Genomic DNA, 22,288 nt, shown 5'->3' on the forward strand with positions numbered 1-22,288 from the left:
ACCCCAAATTCGACCCGGCAAGGCCGATTTAAGCGCTAATCCACTTGTCAGGGGTGGAGTAAGGAAATCGATTTTAAGAGCCCTTTAAGTCGAAATAAAGGGCTTCATCGTGTGGACGGGTGCAGGTTTACATTGATTTAATGCTGCTAAATTCGACCTAAAGTCCTAGTGTAGACCAGGGCTGAGAAAAGTAGCATCCTGAATTAGCACCTCTGACTAAGTGGTGAAAGAAAAAGACTGGAAGTGGAAAAAGTCAATCCAGTTTCTGTCTTAGCAATTTACATCTCCAGTTGGGACCATCTTTTTATTCTGTGTTTGTACAACACCTACCACAATGAAGCCTTCATCCCTACAAATATAATAATGATATGTATCTCCTCCTCTTATGTTCCCCATGCCCATCCCAAGTGTCAGTTAAAATCTTCTCACCCAGCTACAGATTAAAAAGGTCAGAAGTTGAAAGAGGAGAAGAAAAAGACAGAAGGAACGGCTGCAGCAAAAGGAAAAGACTGCAGATCCAGAGAGGGAGAACAATGACAAACAGAGGAGGGAAAGAATGCAGATGTAGGGAGAAGAAGAAGAAAGAAAAGAAAAAAGAAGAAAATTATGGTGGGAGTATGGACAGAAGAGAAAGAAAGGGAGAGATACAGAGGAAATACACACTTAGTGCCCCCATGTTTGGGCAGAGCAGCAGAGTTTGCTGCTAGCATTCTCTTGAGCCCTGCACTCTGGGAAGGACAGTATCTGTTTAGATTTGTGTCTAAATTTAAACCCTGATTGCTTTGCCTCCCTCTCCAGTCCCCACCCTCCCTTCCTCTCAACCACCCTCCCTCCTTCCTTGTTCTCTAGTGCAGGGCTGCTCACTGGGCTCTGTCAGTTCTCAAGCTGAGCTGGGGCTTGGATATTATATTAGACGTGCCTCAGCAGTGAGTTCTCACTCTGGCTGGGCAGAAACTTTCCACAGCTAAGGGGGGAAAGGGTGGGGAAGAGCGACTGTCCTGAGGACACCCCTCACTTGCAGGATATGGAGGTAAAAAATTTATTTCAGTAGCCGCGTGTTGCTTTGCTGACTTACTTGCCCCAACAGTTCAGACTGAATTAGCTCCACCTTTACATGGCACTTTCCCACTTAGGAGCAGGTAATCATTTCCATTTGCTGTATCAAACGGTAAATGACCCCCTCAATGCCCCTTGGAACTTCTTGCACAGGGTTATTCTAAAGTTGGGAGGGGAGGAGGAGAGAAGAGATCATGTGAATATGGGGTAGGAGTGTGGAGTATCATTCATTTTTGAGCCTCTTCCCCTGAGTTGGAGAAGGCAGTAACCTTCAAGGGCCTGCATAATTTTGAGGCATGATTCAAACACTCGGTTATAAAATTGGGCACAGAAGGAGGAACTAACTGATAGAGCTAAAACTCAGGCTTCATGTGGATAGTTGTAGCTATACATCTTAGCTGCCCTTTTGCAGGAATGTCCTTTATTTTAGACCCCCGTGTTCCTTCTGTCCCTTGTGGATCTTGCAATCTCATTTTCATTGTCAAAATCAGAGATTTTTGACTCAGGAAGCAGCGGACATAGGAAACCTTGTTTATGTAAAAAAAATTCATACCATATAATTAAGAATTTCGTGTACTTTTCATTGTACCCCCGATCTTGTCCCCAAGGAATGCAGGGAGCATGGTCTGATGGTGGGAGTATAGAGATATGGGTCAGGATTCCAGAGTTTTATTCCAAACCCTGCCCCTGGCTTGCAGCATGACCTTGGGCACAGTGCTTCTCCCCTCTGTGCCTCAGTTTCCATTAATGCAAAATGGGGGTGATAGTGCTTCCCTAGCTCCTAGGGATGGTATGAGGCTGAATTCACTCGAGTTTTTAAAGCACTTTGAGAGCCTTAGATGAAAGTTGCCATAGAAGAGCAAAGAGTTCTGATAACTCCCAGTTGCTAAACCAGCCCCTCTGTGTGCTGTGATGCCCTAAGGGCACGGGTTAAAGATAAGGCACCTTCAGTAGAAAGTCCTCAAAAGGCAGTCAGATCTGTGCTCACCCAGGTTTTATGTGTGGAACAGAATCAAGCAGTGATCACACCAGCTCAAGATGAGCCATGTTGCAGGGGTCACAAATTAAATGGATTCTTACGGGGTTGTGGATTTGATAGAGCCAAGCCTGGGTCATTAACTGTCCTTAAGTTACAGTTAGTTTTATCGTCTTTCGTTGTACAGCATTCTGTGATGTCTTCTGTCTGAGAAGGGGCTTTGTTGTTTGTCTCATAAGCCAATGAAACAGACTAAAGCTTATCCAGGGGTGATTCTCAGCCTGCTAGGAAACTCAGAAAATATATAAAGCTATAAAGCCAGACACTCATGAAATTCAGGGGCTAGTAGAAAATCTAACATAAAAAGTACTTACTATGCAGGAAATCACATGCTTATAGTCAGACTAATACTTAGAGCGGGAGCAGACATTAGGTCGCATCTAATCCATTCTCCACCAATACGGGACAATGTATTTTCTAGTGTTTCATGCAGTTGTGTTTTAAAGGTCACAAGAAATGTGGCTTCCACTTCCTTTGGGAGACACACAGGGCCTACTAGATCTCATTACCAAGAAGTTCTTCCTCAGATTTAATCTAAGATTTTCCTTCTCTAGGTGTTTTCCATTATTCCTAGCTATCTCCTTTTTACCATTATAAATTATTGTCCTGCCTACATATTTACTTGCTTCAACCATTTGTAGACCATCACATATCCTTTTAGTTATTATATTTAACAGCACCTTTCATCTTCAAAAACATTTTACTAATCATGAATTTAGTCTCTCAAACCTCTGTAAGGAAGGTTAATATTATACAGAGGTTTAGGCCACATATGAAGCCAGTGGCAGAGGTAGGATCAAAGACTCAGGAATTCCCAGGTCCCTTCTCAGTCTGCTTTTCTCTCATTAGAGCATTTTGCAGACAGCTGGGCCAGAATATAGTCATAGATGCAGCCTTTTGTCTGCAGGATCCATGCTTAATGCATTGGTGCAACAGGAACAAGTTCTGTCATTTCCCCCTTTGCCAGGCTGTTTGCTTCAGTTGTAGAATGCAGAGCAGCTATATGCTCTGTAGCTGGTATAATTGGCAAGCTCCTCACACTAATGGGACAGATGATTACCAGCACTACAGAATGATATGGGCTACCTCCAGATGATTGCCATTTCCATCAGATCTCTAGAACCTTTAGAAGAAAAATAACTAGGGCTCACTTGCCTTGTGTGGTTTTACTGCTTCTGTTTTTCTTTGTGTTTTGTAGCTAGAATCTTATCCAGTCTGCCATCAGGAACATACTGAGCATTTAGTTAGGTCAGCTGCTTTACAAACAAAGATGGGTTAGCACCCCAAGTAAGGGAGAATACAGCAAAGTCCAAGGTTGCCAATTCCTATGGTTTTATTGTGAGTTTCATGATATTTGTTTTTCTTAATGCCCTTGCTCCTTGAGTCAGGTTTAACCTAAAAATTTCATCTTTCATTTTTAAAAAGTAAGCTTCTAGCCTTCATGGCTCCAGACTAAAGCTTGAAAACGTGAATCCTAAAAGGTTCTACCGGCCGCCTGCAAATAAAAAGAACTAAATGTAAAACACTTGGGGTTAGCAATACTGAAAGTCAAACTTCCCTCAAGAGAACATTCACTATATTTTCTCCCCAGGACTCACAGAATTGGGAGTAGGGGAAACATGCAGCCCTGTTAGTTTGTAATTACCTTAGAAGGTTTGGAGTTTGGTCTGAATAAACAGCCTCAAGTTCAAATGCATTTTGGAACTGTAAGAGCCTCTGAGATTTATGAAACTCAGCTGGAAACCCTGTGAGATTAGGCCTCTTGTGGAACTACCTCCTGCGGCTGGTTAAGTAGGTTATTGTTATGGCATTTTCCCTGCCACTCTTATGCTGGAGACTGGTAGCACAGAGGCACATGAAAGTTACAAATAAGGTAGGCAGAAGCAATCCAAGTCTCTGAGCTTCAGTTTGTTTTCTGGACTAAGGTGAGAGGTGGTTCTTATTTTCTCTGAACAGTAGGGATACAGCTGACCACTTTATTTTGGGGACATTTATCTCTCCCTTCTCTGTATCCCTCAGTAGGCTTCATTTCTCCTCCTCTTGGTGTCTGTACTCCTATCTCCCTCCAGGAAGCTGACTCCTGATGGGTTCTCATTTTGCCAGGGAGGAGAGCAGTTCTCTGCTCCTTTGGTAGCTCATTTGGTCATGTTGTTTCTGTGGCTATGTACTGAATGGGTTCCCTGTCCCATAGCCTGTGTTCTCTCTGCTTTGGGGCATCCTCCACAGGAGGCATGTGCAGGAGCTGCTGGGCTATGGGTCCTCACTTGATACAGGCAGGGCACTGAGTGTGAGAATGATATCAACTCCTTACTTCTGTCACTGCCACAAGAACCCATGCTGGCCTGTCCCCTGGTCCCGATAGGTGAGATAGTGGGGAGAAGCAGAGGAGTGGAAGGAAGATTCTCTCAGCTCTCTGTTCCCCTTTCTTCCCACATGAGCTGTCAGACTCATCATGAGAGTCCAACACAACTGCTCCCTCTGAAGGGAATACAAACAGACTTACCTTCCTATTTAAAGGACATTCACACAGACTGTGGTAGAGCATAGCGCTGAGCTCTAGTCTACCATTACTATATCATACTAAAAATCCAGGGGGCTGTAGTCCTCTCCCCAAGCCCCAACACCTCTGCAGAAGCAGTTATTCTGTCCTACTAATAATTATTCGGCATCAGGCAGAGCAAGGATTTGAATGTGGGTTTCCCACATCTCTGATGATTGCTCTAACCACTACGCTATTGGTTATTCTGGCTGGTGGTACTCTCTTAGGGCATGTTTACACTTCAACATGGGGATATAATTCCCAGCTCAAGAAGATATACCCATGCTAGCTCTGATTGAGCTAGCATGCTAAAAATAGAGCATAACCACTGCATGAGCAGCAGGAGGGGCTTGGCACCCTGAGTACACTCTCATCCGAGACATGAGGCATGTACCCAGGGTGGCTAGTCCCTCCTGCCACTCACCCTCTGCTGGCTACATTTTATTTTTAGTGCACTAGCTCCATTAGAGCTAGCACAGGTATGTCTCCTTGAGCTGGGAATTACACCCTCGGCTCAAAGTGTAGACATACCCTAAAAGTCTCATTTTCATTCTGATGAGAAACTAAAGCAATTTTTGAAACCTCAGGGGTTTTATTTTTCACAAAACAGAATTCTTGTTTTCCAACCAGCCCCAGTATGACCCTATCAGCCTCCTGAGCCAAGGATTGGACAAGTCACTCTTCCCCAGCCCATCACCACTTTTTAATAGGCTGGAAGTGTTGCAGTTGAGCAGCATAATACACTTCCTTTAGTGAGTGAGTACATCAGCTCCACCACATTCCAGGCATCTGTGTCTCTTGAGAGTGGAGAAGGGGAAAAGTCAGCTTGCTTTATACATACTGTTCATGTGGGTCTAGGAAATCCTGTGACCCTTCCTCATGAAAGTGATGGGATCAGTGCTAACTAGGGCATCTGTCTGTAATTTTGTCAAATAGTGCAAAAATGTTTTCCCCTGGATGATCCTGTGTGTGCAAGTCACAATTCCAATGACAGTTGGGGGAAGGCACTTGTGTGTGTGATCCTGTGTACTTGCTTCACAATTCAAATAACAGTTGAGTGTGTGAGGCAGTGGGGGAGGAGGTTTGAACTACCAGCCCTGCAGACTCAGTCTGGGATCTCCAGCAATAATAAAGACTCTGTATGCAGAACATAAGAGTCTATTCTGCTGACAGGGCCAGCTCACTCTCTCGCTGCTGCCTTAGCTCTGCAGAGTGAAAGCCTGTTCTGGTCTGTCAAGTCAGCAGATATGACTTGAGGACAACCACATTTAGCACTGAGATGACAGGAGACTTCCACTTACTGCAATGTGAACACTACCTGCTTAAGCTAGGGTGGAGTTTGGTCCACAGGGAGCATATATATTGTTTTAAAAGAGCTATTTTTATTTAGTCACTTGGAATATATTACTGAGTCATTAGTCTCATCTCTCGGCTATTAGTCCAAGGCCTTCCAAAGTCAATCAGTGCAGGATCCAACTGATCCACCAGCTAGGAGCCTCATCCAAGGAATGCTTTTACATTAACAATTCCAGCTTATAGCTTTGTAAAATCTTATCGCCAGCATGGGCAACATAGTGATGCAATGATACTGCCAGCAGGAATTGCAACAGGGTTATCTTCCCTGATATTGTCAACTAAATAGAACTGGACCAAATTCTTTTCACTTACATGCATATAGTCTCACTGAAAGGATTTAATGGGTGTAACTGAGTAGAATTTGGCCCTTGGTAAATATTCTATAAAATAACTATGGTGTCCTCTACTGAACAAAGGAAGAGGTTACTCCAGCTTTAGCCTCACGGCAGTCTTTACAGTTAGAAGGAAGTGCAGTGATGTTGTACAAGGTAATTCCATGGTGGTTCTTGTCCTTTGGACAATAGTCTCCAGTTTTAGAACTATTGTTCTAAGTAGCAACAAAAATGCTATTTAAGTAGCAACATTATGGTTCTTGATCAGAGCATGTCTTGTTACAAGCAACTCTCCGGTTGTCCTTGTCATTGACTAACAGGTGTTGAAAAAGGTAACTCAGTGGCTGTGCTGGCCACCACATGTGGGCTGTTTGGGATAATACCATAGTTGCCTTTGCAACACAATGTGGTTAATATTAGTACCTTGATTTCCTTGGATGAAAGGTGATCTAGATGGGCAAAGTGCTTTCTAAACACAGTGGATGATCACACACTGCCCCCACACTATGAAATGGCTAAGACTCTCAACTGCTGTAATGTAGAAGCTATTCAGTACAACATAGCCACATTAAAAGTTTAGACCGTGAAGTGAAAAAACAATACCATCTCCAACTGAAACTGCAGATGGAATTTTAGTAGGCAGAATATAATTACCAATGTTGAAATTTGGCTAGGACACCTGAGATCACTGTCCTGCTCCTATGAGTGTTATGAAATCTTGCCACAAAGTAGTACAGTTCTACATTTCATCTCCGACAACACCTCCAGTAGCATCATGGCCCCAACCCCATACTGGTGCATTCATTCTGCATTGACTCAGTTAAAAGGATACCACATTTTGAATCACCATTGTCATTCATTTCAGCACCTAGGTGTAATCTGGAGGTCTCAGTTTCAAGCATAGATCTAACCTCACTTGTGCAATCTGACAATATCACAGCACAAACTGATATAGCTGCAGACCAGGGTATTTTTTTTTAAGTATGGCACTAGTGACCTTCAGAAACAAGTCTGTCCATACCTCACACTGTGTGTATGTAACCCATTGATCAGTGTGTGTTGTACCCAATCCACAGAGATATAGGCTTGTTACAGTCCTGATTCCCATTCCTTTAGTCAGATCATACTGTAAAGTGAATAATTCACATAGAGGGACTGCAAAACAAGAATAAAGACAGGCCCAGTGGGCCTAACATAATATCCAGCACAATCCTACTGACAAAATTGCAACTACATTTTCTTCACATATAGCATAAATTTATAACTTACTGCAAGTCATAGACAATGAACTGCTTTTTAGATCTATGCAGAATCATTTTTCTTTCTATGCTTCATTTTAATATCTTGAGTTATTTTTAAAGAGTTATTTATCATTTCATCTTTGGCCAATAGTACTACAGTTTTAGTTTTAAAATTCTCAGTGGTTTTAGCCTGTGTATCAACACACTACGGAATCATAGAAGTCAGAGATAGAAAAAACTGTTTGCCTATCAACCTGGCTAGTGCAGGATTGTTCCCTATAGCATGTTCTCCAGCACGTCTGTCCAGATTGGTTTTAAATGACTCAAGCAATGGAGCTTCTATCACTCTTTTTAGCAGAGTACTTTACAGGCTGTCTGACTTCACTGTTAACAAGTTTCTAATAGTTAGTTTGAGTTTTAATTGCATCCCATTAGTCCTCACTGTACCACTTGTGACAGGGCAAGGCCAGATGACTATAGGAAAGTAGTGGGAGACAGATATATTAGTCCCAGGCTAAACAAATCCCTGTTACCAGGGTAAGCAAATGGTAGTTGCTCCAGGTCAATTAAGACCCCTGAGGCCAATTAAGATCCTTCCAGAAAGCAGTGGAGATAGCTAGGTTGATTAGGACACCTGAAGCCAGTCAGGGGCTGGCAGAAACTAGTTAAAAGCCTCCCAGTTAGGTCAGGTGGGTGTGCATGTCCGGAGCTGTAGGAGGAAGCCATGCTGCTGGAGAAACTAGGCAGTACAAACCCTATCAGGCATAAGGAAGGAGGCCCTGAGGTAAGGGTGAAGTAGATGGTGAGGAAGTGTGGGACTGCTGCGGGGAAGTGGCCCAGAGAATTGTACACGTCCTGTTTCAAAGTCAACTACCAAAGGTTGCTGCTATTAGGGTCCCCTGGGCTGGAACCTGGAGTAGAGGGTGGGCCTGGGTTCCCGCCCTTTCCTCCCAACCACTCTCCCTGATTAATCACAGGGACTGTGAAGCAACAGAGACTGTGCGAGGGAGGGTTGCTTCTTCCCACCTCCCTTGCTGGCTTATGATGAAAATGGCTCAGTAGACTGTGACCCTTGCCCCTAGAGAAAGAAGTGCTATGTAGAAGGTCACAGTGAGTCTCTGAGGCTAGTATAATCAGCCTGGAAGTGTGGGACCCTCTGAGACAAGGTTGGAGCTTTGTCACACACTCTAAATAATTCCTTACCCTCCTTACACCTGTCAGTTACTAGAAGGATTCTTCAAGAGTCCAAAATTGCTTCACTTTCTCCAAAATATGCCATCACTTGGGGCCACACCTGTGCCAGAACTAGGCTTCTTAAGGGAGGAAACATGTCTATACATTTGTACAGGACTGAGCGCACCAGTACTTGATCAATACAGTTATACAAGTGTACTGGATTGCTGCTTTCAGTTCTGGAAGCTTCCGCATCAGGAAGATGTAAACAAAACATAGGGTGTACACAGAAGAGCATCAAAATATAAAGGGCAAGAAAGATTGACTTATGAGAATGGAGTTAAGTCACTTGGCCAAATGGTAAAAGGGAGAATGATAACTGTCTAACTATATTTGAAGGGTGTAGACCTCATGGTAAGGAATAATTTAGTTTACTGAACCAGGGGGTATTCCTTGGAGTAATGCGATGAAATTAAGAAAAGGAAGATGTTGGCTTAATAGCAGCAACGTTTTCTGGCGGCAAAATCTATTATGTTTTGGAACAGTTATCCAAATGCAATGGAAGCCCCATCCCTTGGGACATTTAAAAATAGACTGGACAAAGCACTGGAAAGAGAGACTGTCAGGAGCTATTTTGAATTGAGTTGGAACAACAGCACTGAGTAGAGGTCTGATCCTGCAAGCTTCCATGGACCAGTGTACACTACCAAGTGAGGTCAGCTTAACTACATTGCTCAGGGCTGTGAAAATCTTCACACCCTGTGTGTTGTAGCTAAAACAACCTAAACCCTGGAGTAGACCCTGCTAGGTCAGAATTCTTCTGTCAACCTATCTACCACCTCTCAAAGAAGTAGATTTACTCAGGTGATGGAAGAGCCCCTGTGAAGTTAGTGGCTGCTCTGCCCATGATTGGCTTGTAGGAGCAGCCCTCAGAGGACCTAGCAGGTCAGATGAGTTTATCACCAGTGTCTATGACTTCATCCTGCTCCCTCCGATTGTTAAAGACTTGGAAACTCCCACATATAGGAAATGTAACTCAGAAAAGAAACATGTACAAAGTTTGCAAAAGCCTGGGAACTCTTTATTGCATATGCAAAAAGATCCAGCATTACTCTGTCTTCCTTTTTCCAATTGCTTTCCGTAACAGCAATCTTTGTAGGTAACCAAGCTCTTGAAATGTCTTCTTGTCTGGATGTCATGTTTACTTTGTTGAAAATGATTTTTTTTTCCTCTTGAGTTTATGTTCTAGGTTTCCCTGGAATTTGAAATCTTTACCCTTGCTGTTATTAGTCTGTTTAACTTGTGAAACACACAATTTAATAGTTTGGGTTTTTTATACTCCATTTAAAAAAAAAAGAATAAGTGGCTAATCCAACAGGTCTCGGAGTAATAAAGACCCTCCCTGTAAAGAACACGGCCTCTTTCAAAGTGTTTATCCTCTTGTCGGGTAGGGGGACTGTCAGTGCAAACCTCCACTCAAGTTCATGCTATTCACTTAATTATAACAGCATTCAGAAAAACAGAAAGAAATGTGAGAAGGCCCCTGCATCACTGAACAGAGCTGAGTGGGAGGTACCAGAACACATGATGATAATATACAAAACCTTCACCAGTACAGAATGGAAACAGCAGCGTTAGCGCAGTCCCACACCACAGCTGAAGTATCATGAAATCATAGAAATGTAGGGCTGGAAGGGATCTCGAGAAGTCTAGTCCACCTCCCTGTGCTGTGACAGGACAAAGTAAACCTAGATCATCCCTGACAGGTGTCTGTCCAACCTTGGAAGTTTTTAAAAACAGGATGAGGATTCCCAATCCTCCCTTGGAAGCCTAATCCAGAGTTTAACTACCCTTGTAGTTAGAAAGTTTTTTCTAATATCTAACCTATATTTGCCTTGCTGCAGATTAAGCCCATTCCTTCTTATCCTCTCTTCAGCTGACATGGAGAACAACTGATCATAGTCCTCTTTATAACACTCCTCAGCATATCCAAAAACTGTTATCAGGTCACCCCTCACGCCAGCCTTCTTTTGTCAAGATTAAATATACCCAGTTTTTTTTAACCATTCCTCATAGGTCAGGTTTTCTAAATACTTGATCATTTTTGTTGCTCTCCTCTGGACTCTCTCCAATTTGTCCACATCTTTCCTGTGATGCCCAGAACTGAACACAGTATTCCAGCTGAGGCCTCACTAGTGCTGAGTAGAGCAGTACACTTGCCTCCTGTGTCTTACATATGGCCCTGCTGTTAATACACCCCAGAATCATATTCGCCTTTTTTGTCAGCTGCATCACATTTTGTTGACTCATATTCAATTTGTGATCCACTATAACCCATACATCCTTTTCAGCAGCACTATCATCTAGCCAATTATCCCCCATTTTGTAGTTGTGCCTTTGATTTTTCCTTGTCTTTATTTAATTTCATCTTGTTGAATTCAGACCAATTCTCCAATTTGTCAAGGTCATTTTGAATTCTAAACCTGTCCTTCAAAGTGCTTGAAACACCTTCCATCTTGGTGTCATCTTCAAGTTTTATAAACATACTCTCTACTCCATTATCTAGTCATTAATGAAAGTATTGAATAATACCAGACCCAGGACTGACCCCTGCGGAAACTCACTTGATACGTCCCTTCCAGTTTGACAGTGAACCATTGATAACTACCTTTTGAGTACAATATTTCACCCAGTTGTGCACCCATTGTGACGAAATGCATCCCTCTATTCACACCCTACTCACGATTGTAATAATCTTTGTACAAAATTTGCCTTGTGAGGTATCATTTGAAAATTAATAACTCATTGGCCAATAATATCATGGTTAAATGTGTGTAGCAACATCATATGTAAGATTACATGCATAAGCTGAAATTATGACTGACATGTTTACCAGACAAGTCTGGGGAGGGGGTAAACCTGTTCCTCAAAGACAAAGGACAAGTTAACGCCTCTAGCCAGGTGCCATCAAAGTTGACTGGCACTCACTTGTTAAGCAACCATTCTTTGGCAACAAAGGGGAGAGTCCAAGAACAGATGGATCTGCATTTTAGCAAAGGACATGCAACTTCCTGCATCACGAGACTCCATGTCTCAATTCTCACAGTGGGAAGGAACTTTATTTAGGGATAACCCTCAGGAAAATGCATTTCAAAGGGTGACTGGACTATAAAATTGAGGGGCAAAAATACCCCAGGATTGATCTCTCTCTTCCACCTAAGAAGCCAAAGGAGCCAACCTTTTGACTTTGGGAGGGACCCTGACATGAAAATTTGGTCAGCAATGTTGCTGGGAGCATGTGGTAAAGATTTTACTTTGAACCAAGTCTAGTTTAAGTTTTGGCTGCTAGAAAGCATTTTATCTTTATTTCTATTGTAACCATTTCTGACTTTAATGCCTTGTACCTGAATTCACTTAAAATCTCTCTTTGTAGTTAAATGTGTTTTATTTTTAATCCAAACTAATCCAGTGCTGTCTTTAAACTGAGTTTTTTGGTAACACTATTTAAAGTAGCAGGCTGCTGGATATTGACCCTTTAACAGGGGCAACGGACCTATAATATCTGAACTCTCCAGGACAGGACTAGACAGTACAGAACACACATTTGGGGGAATATGTGGGATTGTATGTTCAGGTCACCCTGCTAGTAGTAAACTAGGCTGCTGGAAGCCAGAGAGTGGCTGGTGTGCTGACAGGTTACTGGACCAGGGCTGTCGCTATATACAGACACTCAGGGTGTGACCTGAATGGTGTTTGGCTGTTTGTGAGCAGCCCAAATTGGGAGCTACTGCGGCAAAGCATTGTGAGGCTCCCTAAGCTTCAGGGGAGGTGGTGACACAACCCCTCACTGGTCTGGATTGCACCTCAGAATGTGACAATGGAACCACCTTAAAGTAATTTCCTCTGGACCACATTTCCCTAGTTTGCTTATGAGATTGTGTCAAAAGCCTTACTAAAATCAAGATAAACCACATCTACAGCTTCCCCCCATCCACTAGGCCAGTAACCTTGTCAAAGAGGGAAATTAGGCTGGTTAGGCAAGAGTTGCTCTTGACAAATCCATGCTGGCTATTCCTTATAACCTTATTACCCTGTAGGTGCTTACAAAAAGTATTACTAATATTTATTATTTGTATTACTGTAGCTCCTAAGAGCCCCAGTCATGGACCAAGACCCCATTGTGCTAAGTGCTGTACAAACACAGAACAAAAAGGCAGTCCCTGTCCCAAAAAGCTTAAATACCTTGCACCTCTTCTCCATTCTCAATCTAAGGCCTTAGAGTCATCTAGATTGTCTACCCCATTTGACATAAAAAATATGGGCTTGATATATAGCTAGCACAAGTGACCTGAAGCCAAATTCACCAAGAGGTCTCTTCCCAGATGCATACTTCCTGTTCCTTTTTAGGAGATTTGGAGCATAATTTGTAGCATCTTTGCTAGTCAAGCAATCTGGTTTTAGTCTGTAGATTCCCACAAGGTAAGATTGAAGCCTTTAGGGACACCTTTTCATCACGTAGCTCATGAGAGAGAAAACCCAATAAGTAATGCAATCATCTAGACTCCTACCTTACTGCATTTACTCCACTCCCTCTCTGCAACTTAACATTGTTTCTTATGCTCTCTAGAAGCCCAAGTATAATTTTTTCACTACTTTTCTTTCACACATAATTTTTAAATTAATTTTGTGCAGGTGAAGAGTGCTGTCTTGATAGCCCTGGAGACTAATGTTCTCCATATTCCCCTCTAAATATGCATAGCTTAGGCAGTGACAGCATAAGATGCCCCTGCACCATGGCTCAGCAGTGCTTCATCTTTTACCTGGAGATCCTGTTTCTGGGGAGAGGAAATTTTAGTCCCCATTCAGTACTTGGCCTTTCTGTCATCCAAGGGAAATTTTATGGTTTTAAACTACCCACTAGGAAAGTACTGCAACTGTTTAGTTATAATACATTTCAAAGCATTTTAAGAACATTACTTTCTACCTTAGAGGTGGATTGTGAGAATGAATTATTTTATAGGTGGGTTAACTAAGAAACAAAGGATAAGTGACTTTCTCAAGGCTACAGAGGGAATCAATGTCAGAGGTTTGATTAGAACTCAGGAGTTGCTGGCTTCTACTATTCTCCTCAGACCACATTTCACTCAGTCATTGTTGGACTTGTTTGCATAGGAAGATTATTGAGCGCCCGATGCATCATTAGAAGTTCCCCAGAGTAAGTTTAAAGTGTTTAGGCCCACATTCTCAAGAGTGACCACTAATTTTGGGTGCCCAATTTGACACAACTAGTGTAGGGCCTGATTGCAGAGGTCCTGAGAACCCAGAACTCCAGTCAAAGTCAGTGGGAGTTGTAGGTGTCTGCGTCCTCTAAAAATCAGTCACTAGCAGCCAGATCCTTAGCTCTGCTATCAGCTCCCTGGAGCTGTTCGAAGGTATTTAAAAAAGTCCTTCCTTGTTTTAAAAACTCTCTATAGACTCAGCTCAACATTGACACTTAAAGCTAATTAATAAATTACATGCATACCGTCACTCTGCCACTAGGCTACATCCTTTTCCCCACCCTTTGTCTTTGTCTGTCCTCTTAAGCTCTTCCTGTGCAGGCTATCTATTCCTATGAGCGATCCTCGGTAAGCACTGACTATATCTTGGAGGCTACAACAATAGAATTAGTTTCAGAAATGAGTGCTCTCTACTCCAGTCTCTGCTTCCTCTTCTTGTCTACTGTCAGCCACCTCCTTTTTCTCTTCACTCAGCTGTGTAACTGTTGGTGTGAGAGCTGAGTACTATGCAGCTCCACTCATCTAAAGCAGCCTTTTCTGTGTTCCATCTGAAACACCCAACTCATTACAAACCTCCCCAGATAGCAATTTCTCCATTGCCTCTACCTCTCGCTAGCTGAGGGATAGAGAAATTACTGAACTTTGCAATGTATATGAGGACACTGTTTGTTTGAAAGACATTTCTCAAAATGAAGTTGTTGTACGCTGCTTAGGCCAAGTTCTGCGTTCAGTTACATCAGTGGTATTCATTCCCTTCAAAGCACTTATTCTAGATTTATGTTTGTGTAAGTGAAAGCAGAATTTAGCCCAGAATTGTTCCTACAGCTACAATTCCTGCTAGAATCGTTTAAAATATTACTCTTTAGATAACATTAATAATTATATTTTACCCTTTTTTGGGGAAAAAAATTCATCAGCAGAAAGCTACTTTGTTTACAGAGGGACTGTGGTCTAGTGGTATACACAGAGACCCAAGGCTCTTTGGTTTTATTCCTGACTATCAGCTCACTTACAAGCACACATCCAAGTTGTCCTTGGCAAATTTACTTACCTTGTGTGCCTTAGTTTAGTTGGCTCTAAAACAGACATAATGCTTACTTCCTCACATGTGTGGGGAGTTGTCAGCCTCAATTAGTGTTTGCAATACTTTGAGATCATTAGACAAAAGCTGCTATTGAAGTGCAGCATATTAATTTAAATTATCCCAGACTGCATTATTCTCCCCCTACATGCACACATTGTAGATGGGGTAAGTGATTCTGACAGTTGTTCCCAGGAGCAGGAGGTATCTGACTTCTACAGAAGGACAAGGGATTAGCACACAGAGGAACAAGACTTGGGGAGTGCGTATGGAGAGACGCTATTTCGTTTGGGTGAAAGCTGACAAGTTGTATATATTTCCCAGACCAAAGCAGTCAAATCTTATATCAGTTAAACAAACAAGTTTGGTAGCCAAGCAGGATCCTGTACATGGGAAGAGACAGGCTGGGAAACTCAGGAGTGGGAGGTGGGGTGGTTGTGGTTCAAACGGCATTAGCTAAATGGGCAATGTCTTAGTAGAGTGGTTATTAATGCCCCTCTCATTGAGCACTGCCATGTTCCCCTGATGCACCTTGGGGAAAGTGTTAACAGAATGGACACCAACGACAAACCCCATATACCACCAATAGAGTTTCCTGTTAATGGTTCCAAGAACTTCATGGAGATGAAGCAATAGGGACCATCTCAGTCTGGCCATAGTCTTTGTAACAGCTGTTGTCAGCTGCAGATAAAAGCTGCCAGCATTGCTACATTAAGGGCAGGATCAGTCTTTGTGTCTCAAGAAGAGGATGAGGCAGGCTATCCCAAAAACATGAGTATAGCTAGATTCCTCAAGCTTCACATGACCTCAGAAACCTCAGTAGCCTGCTAGCTTCAAGGCCCCTTTCAGAGAGGATCAAATTCTTTCTTGCCCCCAAACCACATAAAGTGTGTGCTTAAGTATCTACAGAAGTTTTTTGTCTGCTTGTGTCTAGAGCCAGTCCTGTGCCTTTGAGTTACATCTGCCAGGGATAAGCAAACCAATATGAGAGCACAGTTTGTATGTCGGGAAGAAGAGGTCTTCCTGAACTGTGGTTACAGGATGACTTTAATAATTGCTAACTACTGCTTTCACACTCAGGAGAAGAGGCTTGAGTTTGAAAGTCCTGGGGACCAGGAACAATCAAGTGTGATGCTTTTGGAAAGGGATCCTGGATCTTTAATTGTTCAGGAAAGTTACTGGTAAGGTGATGCACTGAGTCTCCTATAATACAGGAATTTAGCTGCCAGAATTATGGATGCCCCTTTCCCTCAGTTTGACTTCCCAGTAAAAGGAGCCCTGAGCTATCTCTCAAGCAGGGCATTTTCATCTAGTCTAAGATTCTTATTTTCAACATCAAAAACTAAGATTTATTTTAAAGTGTTCTGGTTTCACTACTGCCAGCTTTTGATTTAATACCAACCAGTGCTTAATTTGTGCCAGGGCTTGCCGGGGATGAGCCTCGGCACCTCTAGGCTTGGCAGTTCATAGCCCCAGAATTTCTGGGCTTGCTGCGTCAGTCATGAATGTAAAAAAAATTGTTTGAGCCCCGGCACCTCTTTCATTACAAATTAAGCACTGATAGCAACACATGCTTATTTCTCAGAGGAATGGAGTATTTCTCCCCCCTCTGACACACATATATTATCTTAGCATTCTCAATGATTTTTATCACAAAGCCCTGAACAAGTGCCACTAACAGTCGCTTGGAACAGGCAAAGAGTTTTGTCAGTGTCCCTATTCCTTTGGCTTCTCTTTACTCCACACTGTTCATCACACTGAACACTCATTTCATTAGATTGTTTGTTCCTGGTAAATAAAGCAATTCTACTTATTCTGTAATTCTAAAAACAAAATGTTTTGATTAATAAAGTGAAAAGCCAGGACACTTCAAATGTCCAAAATTAAGTTCCTAGGACCACATAAAAACAGGACATATGGTCACTTTAATCTAGTGTGTCCTCATTATGAAAGTTACTTCAGTGGTCCTCAAAGTACTGGGGGCTCTTTCACTTTGGAGAGTGGATATGTGGGTAGGGAGTGGCTCCTTATTTCCTTTCCCCAAAGACAGTATGCAGGCTACGCTAGACAAGGCTCCTGTCACAGGAAGTGCCTACTATACATATAGCCAGATATAATAAACAGTAACTGGGGACACAAAGGGTTTGCACTTTTCCAAGACAGGATGTTGACGGCCCTCTAACAAATATATTGTAGTATGTGCATATTTAAGACTATATACTACAGTTTTCAAATGAAAAAAGCTATCCGTTTCAGTCAAGACCATTTACCCAAAAGAATGAATCCCCCTTAAGGAAAGATGAACACTGAGACAAGGAGTAACCAATAATTCACTAGGAACTAAATAATCCTGTGCAAATGCTAGGCTGGTCTAGGCATGGGTTTGTGACAAGTGGAACTCTCACATTAGGGAACACTTTAACGTGTGTTGCACTAATAAAGAACCAATGTGCTCTGGAGGAATATACACTGAGCTGGGAATCAGGAGGTCTTAAAGTCACATCTAGATTTTTTGTCTTGGACTTAGTGTGGCTGTGGACAAGTTGTTTACCTTTGTCCATCAGCTTCTCAATCTGTAAAAGTGAGGTAGTATTACCCACATGCCTTATGAGGATGTTGTGAGTATTCATATACATAGTGCTTTGATTATGTAGGCACTATGCAAATGCTAAGTATCATTATTACTAATGAAAACAATTTGTTTCCATCTTGTATTTTTCACAGCTTTCTTTTCTAGTTTTCCTAATCTCCAAAGACACTGTTTAGGCAGCACAGGCCATATGCTCCTTTGACTTGCATACCATGGAGTGAAGAAAAGCACAGAAATCTACTATTAATCTAGTCTCAAAAGTTTAAGCACCAGCCAAAAACTACTGGGTAGCTGGCATACCCTACCTCTATAAGGCCCTTTTCAGTCCTAATTGTATTGAAGCTAGGATACCAGATTACAGAGCTCTACAAAGGCAGTAGAGGTGTCTTTGTCTCTTCCACTTTGTGACCCATACCGCTATTTCAAGAGGCCCTAAGGCCAACACTGAGTCACTAAACTGTCTCTCCTAAATAATTAAGCTTAGATTTCAGCCACATTTACTCTTGTGGAACAAGAAATCTACCTGGAAGATAGAACTTGCACAGAAAGGTGTCTATTTCTGAGCTTGCATCTGCCACAGCAAGTCTGACACTATGTAGCATTAGTCAGTGCATCTACCTTACTAGTGGAAAAAGGCCTCAAGAACAGGGAGAATGACTTTATCAGAGGATACATTTAAATAGAACTTGTATCATTTATTTTAATTACAATGACCATTTTCTTTGAAACAGGAAACTGCAACTGTAGGCAGCTTTTCTAAAGTCTACAGATGTTTCCTATAAGTCTGCTGGGAAGGGCAGAGCAGCTTATTTGCAGGGTTTGCCTCAGCTGCATTCAGCCACCAAGGTTCTCACAACTCCATACCAGAGTCACTGCTGGCATAAACAGCACTATTCAGAGCAATGGAGCTGCAGCTGATCGTGTGACTCTTTGGTTAAACAGTCTGGAGGGTTGGAAGTCGCCGTAGTTGGTGAGGTTCATCATTAAACAGGGCCACTTTTTTTTAAAAAAAAAAATCCAGTACATGGGGTAACTAGGAGTGCTGGTGTGGAGGAGCCATAGGCAATCTGCTTTACGCTCCTCTGAGGTAATTTTGGCAACAGGACCAGAGAAGGAGCCATAAGCAAGTGCCATCTTCCAAACACACACAAACAGGAAACAGCTTTGTGATAGAGTCCCAGTAGGAAAACCATTGGGCTGTTTCTCCTAGCCCTTCGTAGTTGGTGACACAGGCTGATTGCATCATCATGAGTAGGGACTGCTAGACACCAAATTGGAACAGTGCACCCTACGGTACAACAATGTACAAGCAGGTGCTCTCCCTCTACTTATAATAAACAAAGGCATGTTCTCTCATAACATACCTTAACTATTATAGCAGCAGCTATCACCAATGCTTTGGCAAATTCCTGCTCTTTACTAATTTCCCCTAGTGTTGGGTTGTCCTCTTTTAGAATGTTTTCCTGAGAATGCCCTTCTGATTGTTGGCTCTTTAAATTTGGCAGGACCAAGCAGCCATAGCTCTACCTCAAAAAGGAGTGATTTCATAAAGGAAATATTGTTTTTGACAACAAGTTAGTATGGTTGGGTGTGAACATAGTAATAGCATGGATTCCAGCACATGTTGGGATATGTGGCAATGAAATGGTAGATGAGGAAGCAAAAAAAGCTTTAAAATGGAGAAATTGATATAAAGATTCCTTTCAGTAAGTAGGAATTTAAAAGTTTAATTCATAAAGGACTTAAAAGGAGTGGCCAGAATTTTTGGACCAAGGAGAAAAGAGGAAGAATATTCTGTGAAGTATGCCCCAAAATAGAGGACAATGTGCTATTCCAAAGTTATAAAAGGATCAGTGAAGTAGTCCTATTTAGACTGCCAACTGGTTGCTCTGGTTTGAATAATTATTTATATATATTGAATAGACATAAAGATGGGCTCTGTAACACATGTCATGTTAAAGAAACATTGATCACCTAATATGAGAGAGTGACGAGTGTTCCAGTAAAGAGAGGCTCTTTATGAAGAGTTTAAATCAGTGGTTCTCAACCCACAGGCCACTTGCAGCCCAATTAGCACAAAGCTGCAGCCCATGTGATATCCTCAGGGCCATATATGTAGAGTGTGTGTGTGGTGTAGATGAGGCCCACATAACACATAGAGACCTGCCTATGTGGCCCACAATGGTAAATTGGCTGAGAACCACTGGTTTAGGTGATGTAAGGTGACAGACTATACTATGAAGGGTTTAGTGAAAGTATCAGGAAAGTGGGGTAACATTAAAAAAGCTTTACTACATTTTTAAAGGATCTAGAGTAGGGTAAGAGAGTAGTGGCATGAATGAATGAAGAATATAGTAGGTGGTGGTTATAGACTCAGTAGATGAATCTACTTTGCCATAGAGCATCATAAGAAGAAGCTGTAGTTCTAAAGTAGCCATGTTGTAAGTAGGAGCTGCTGTTCTTTTGCCTCTTCTGGCTGATTAAGTATCTATTTTATGTTTTCTATTGGTCATTGCTGCAGATGTAGAATACTCTTATGTTAACCATTGTAGGGTTCTTGCCTATGAGCTCAAAGACGGTAATTGTGCTACATGGAGTTCTCAGGAGAGAAAAAACAGGACTAGACTACTGGAAATCTGTAGCAAAACTTGGATTTTTTTTTTAAAGCAAACTCTTTCAGAACAGAAACAAAAGGAGGACTTGTGGCACCTTAGAGACTAACAAATTTATTTGAGCATAAGCTTTCGTGAGCTACAGCTCACTTCATCGGATGCATTCAGGGGAAAATACAGTGGGGAGATTTATATACACACAGAACATGAAACAATGGGTGTTACCATACACACTGTAATGAGAGTGATCACTTAAGGTGAGCTATTACTAGCAGGACAGCGGGGGAGAAAAACCTTCTGTAGTGATGATCAAGGTGGGCCATTTCCAGCAGTTGACAAGAACATCCGAGGAACACTGCAGGGGAATAAACATGGGGAAATAGTTTTCCTTTGTGTAATGACCCATCCACTCCCAGTCTCTATTCAAGCCTAAGTTAATTGTATCCAGTTTGCAAATTAATTCCAATTCAGCAATCTCTCGTTGGAGTCTGTTTTTTGAAGTTTTTTTGTTGAAGAATTGCAACTTTTAGGTCTCTATGTATATAAATCTCCCCACTGTATTTTCCCCTGAATGCATCCGATGAAGTGAGCTGTAGCTCACGAAAGCTTATGCTCAAATAAATTTGTTAGTCTCTAAGGTGCCACTAGTACTCCTTTTCTTTTTGCGAATGCAGACTAACACGGCTGCTACTCTGAAATCTTTCAGAACACATACACTAGTGTGTTTAGTGGAATATTTGTATCTTGAATAATTTTAAGTAAAATTGAATTTTTTTCACCCAGTTTTGTCCTAAAAAAATCCACTCCCTGAAGTTTTTCAAGTGCACTTTAATGTGCCCATCAGAGAACTTTCCCTTCCTCTTTCAAACGAACACCCTTATTATTGTGAAATGTCTTTTCAAGAGAATTCAGCTACACTGACAAAGTGTTTTAGCCATATGCTTCTATTCAGATTATCTATAGGAAATAATTAATGTTCCTCGTTGTTATACTTCAGACTTAACACGTTATTCATTTGAAAAGGGGCAATTTTCCACTCTTATCTATTCTTGTGGCTAATCTATTTGCAGGGGTAGGAAGATGGAACTGCAATGGTGTGGAAACAGAGGCTAGAAAATTATTCTGCAGAAACACTGGAATCTCAAAGAATCCGCAAAGAAACCCTAGGGCTATGTCTACACATGAGACCTTACAGTGGCACAGCTGTACCGCTGCAGCTGCACTACTGTAAGGTCTCCCTTGTAATCGCTCTATGCCAATGGCATAATTAATCCACCCCCAATGAGCGGCGGAAGCTGTCAGCAGGAGACGCCGTTCACATCGGCATGTCTGTTGGTGAAACTTTTATGTTGGTTGGGGTGTGGCTTTTTTACAGACACAAGTGCTAGTGTAGACATAGCCTGAATCAGTGCTATAGTGGAAGATTATGCTGATGCATGTTTGCAGTGACCCTACTTGCATGTCTTCCTTGAAGTTGCTTGTGATGGCTCCTGTTTTCATTGAAATTAGGGCTGAAGAAAGGTGGTGTAGAGTAGAATACTGGGCTCTAGCAACAAAGTAGCATTCACAGTTCAGGAGTTCCTTTCCTTTTCTTACTTCCTTGCCTATTTTTTTCCTTGCTTTCTGGCACTCATTTGCGGTAAATGAGCACTCGCTTGTCAAAGGGCCACCAGAATCCACATAAAGGCAACAGCTGGGAGAGTCCACAGGGAGAAATGTGTACTCAGAGAGGTCTCTAACCTGCCTTCAGGGCCTTGGCACTGAGCCAAGGGACCCATTCACACTACTGTGACAGCCTGTAGGGTCACAGAGTCTGGTCTGAGAGCCTTTTATATTAACAGCTTGTTGGGGGTTCTGGAGCCTGACCAGGGGTCTTTTAAAATCCATGACCTATTAGCATAACGTTCAAACCTTCCCCTAAACTAAGCCTGCAATATCAAATCTGTCACATTCTCAGGCTGCCTAATGAGATCATGGGGCCCCTTCACTCATT

At 42.1% G+C, this 22,288-nt stretch overlaps 1 protein-coding gene across 2 annotated transcripts in view; it reads left to right on the forward strand.

Annotated features, from left to right (window-relative positions):
* Positions 1 to 896: 896 nt before the first annotated feature.
* RCSD1 (RCSD domain containing 1) overlaps positions 897 to 22,288 on the forward strand; it is a 38,860-nt gene continuing 17,468 nt past the window's right edge. For both annotated transcript variants that reach the window (XM_074972253.1, XM_074972254.1), the window contains exon 1: positions 897 to 1,030. In XM_074972253.1, the coding sequence (XP_074828354.1) occupies positions 1,025 to 1,030 (6 nt within the window). In that variant the 5' untranslated portion in view covers positions 897 to 1,024. The remainder of the gene's footprint in view (positions 1,031 to 22,288) is intronic.

Source organism: Natator depressus, chromosome 1 (assembly GCF_965152275.1).
Source record: "Natator depressus isolate rNatDep1 chromosome 1, rNatDep2.hap1, whole genome shotgun sequence".
Taxonomy (NCBI): Eukaryota; Metazoa; Chordata; order Testudines; family Cheloniidae; genus Natator; species Natator depressus.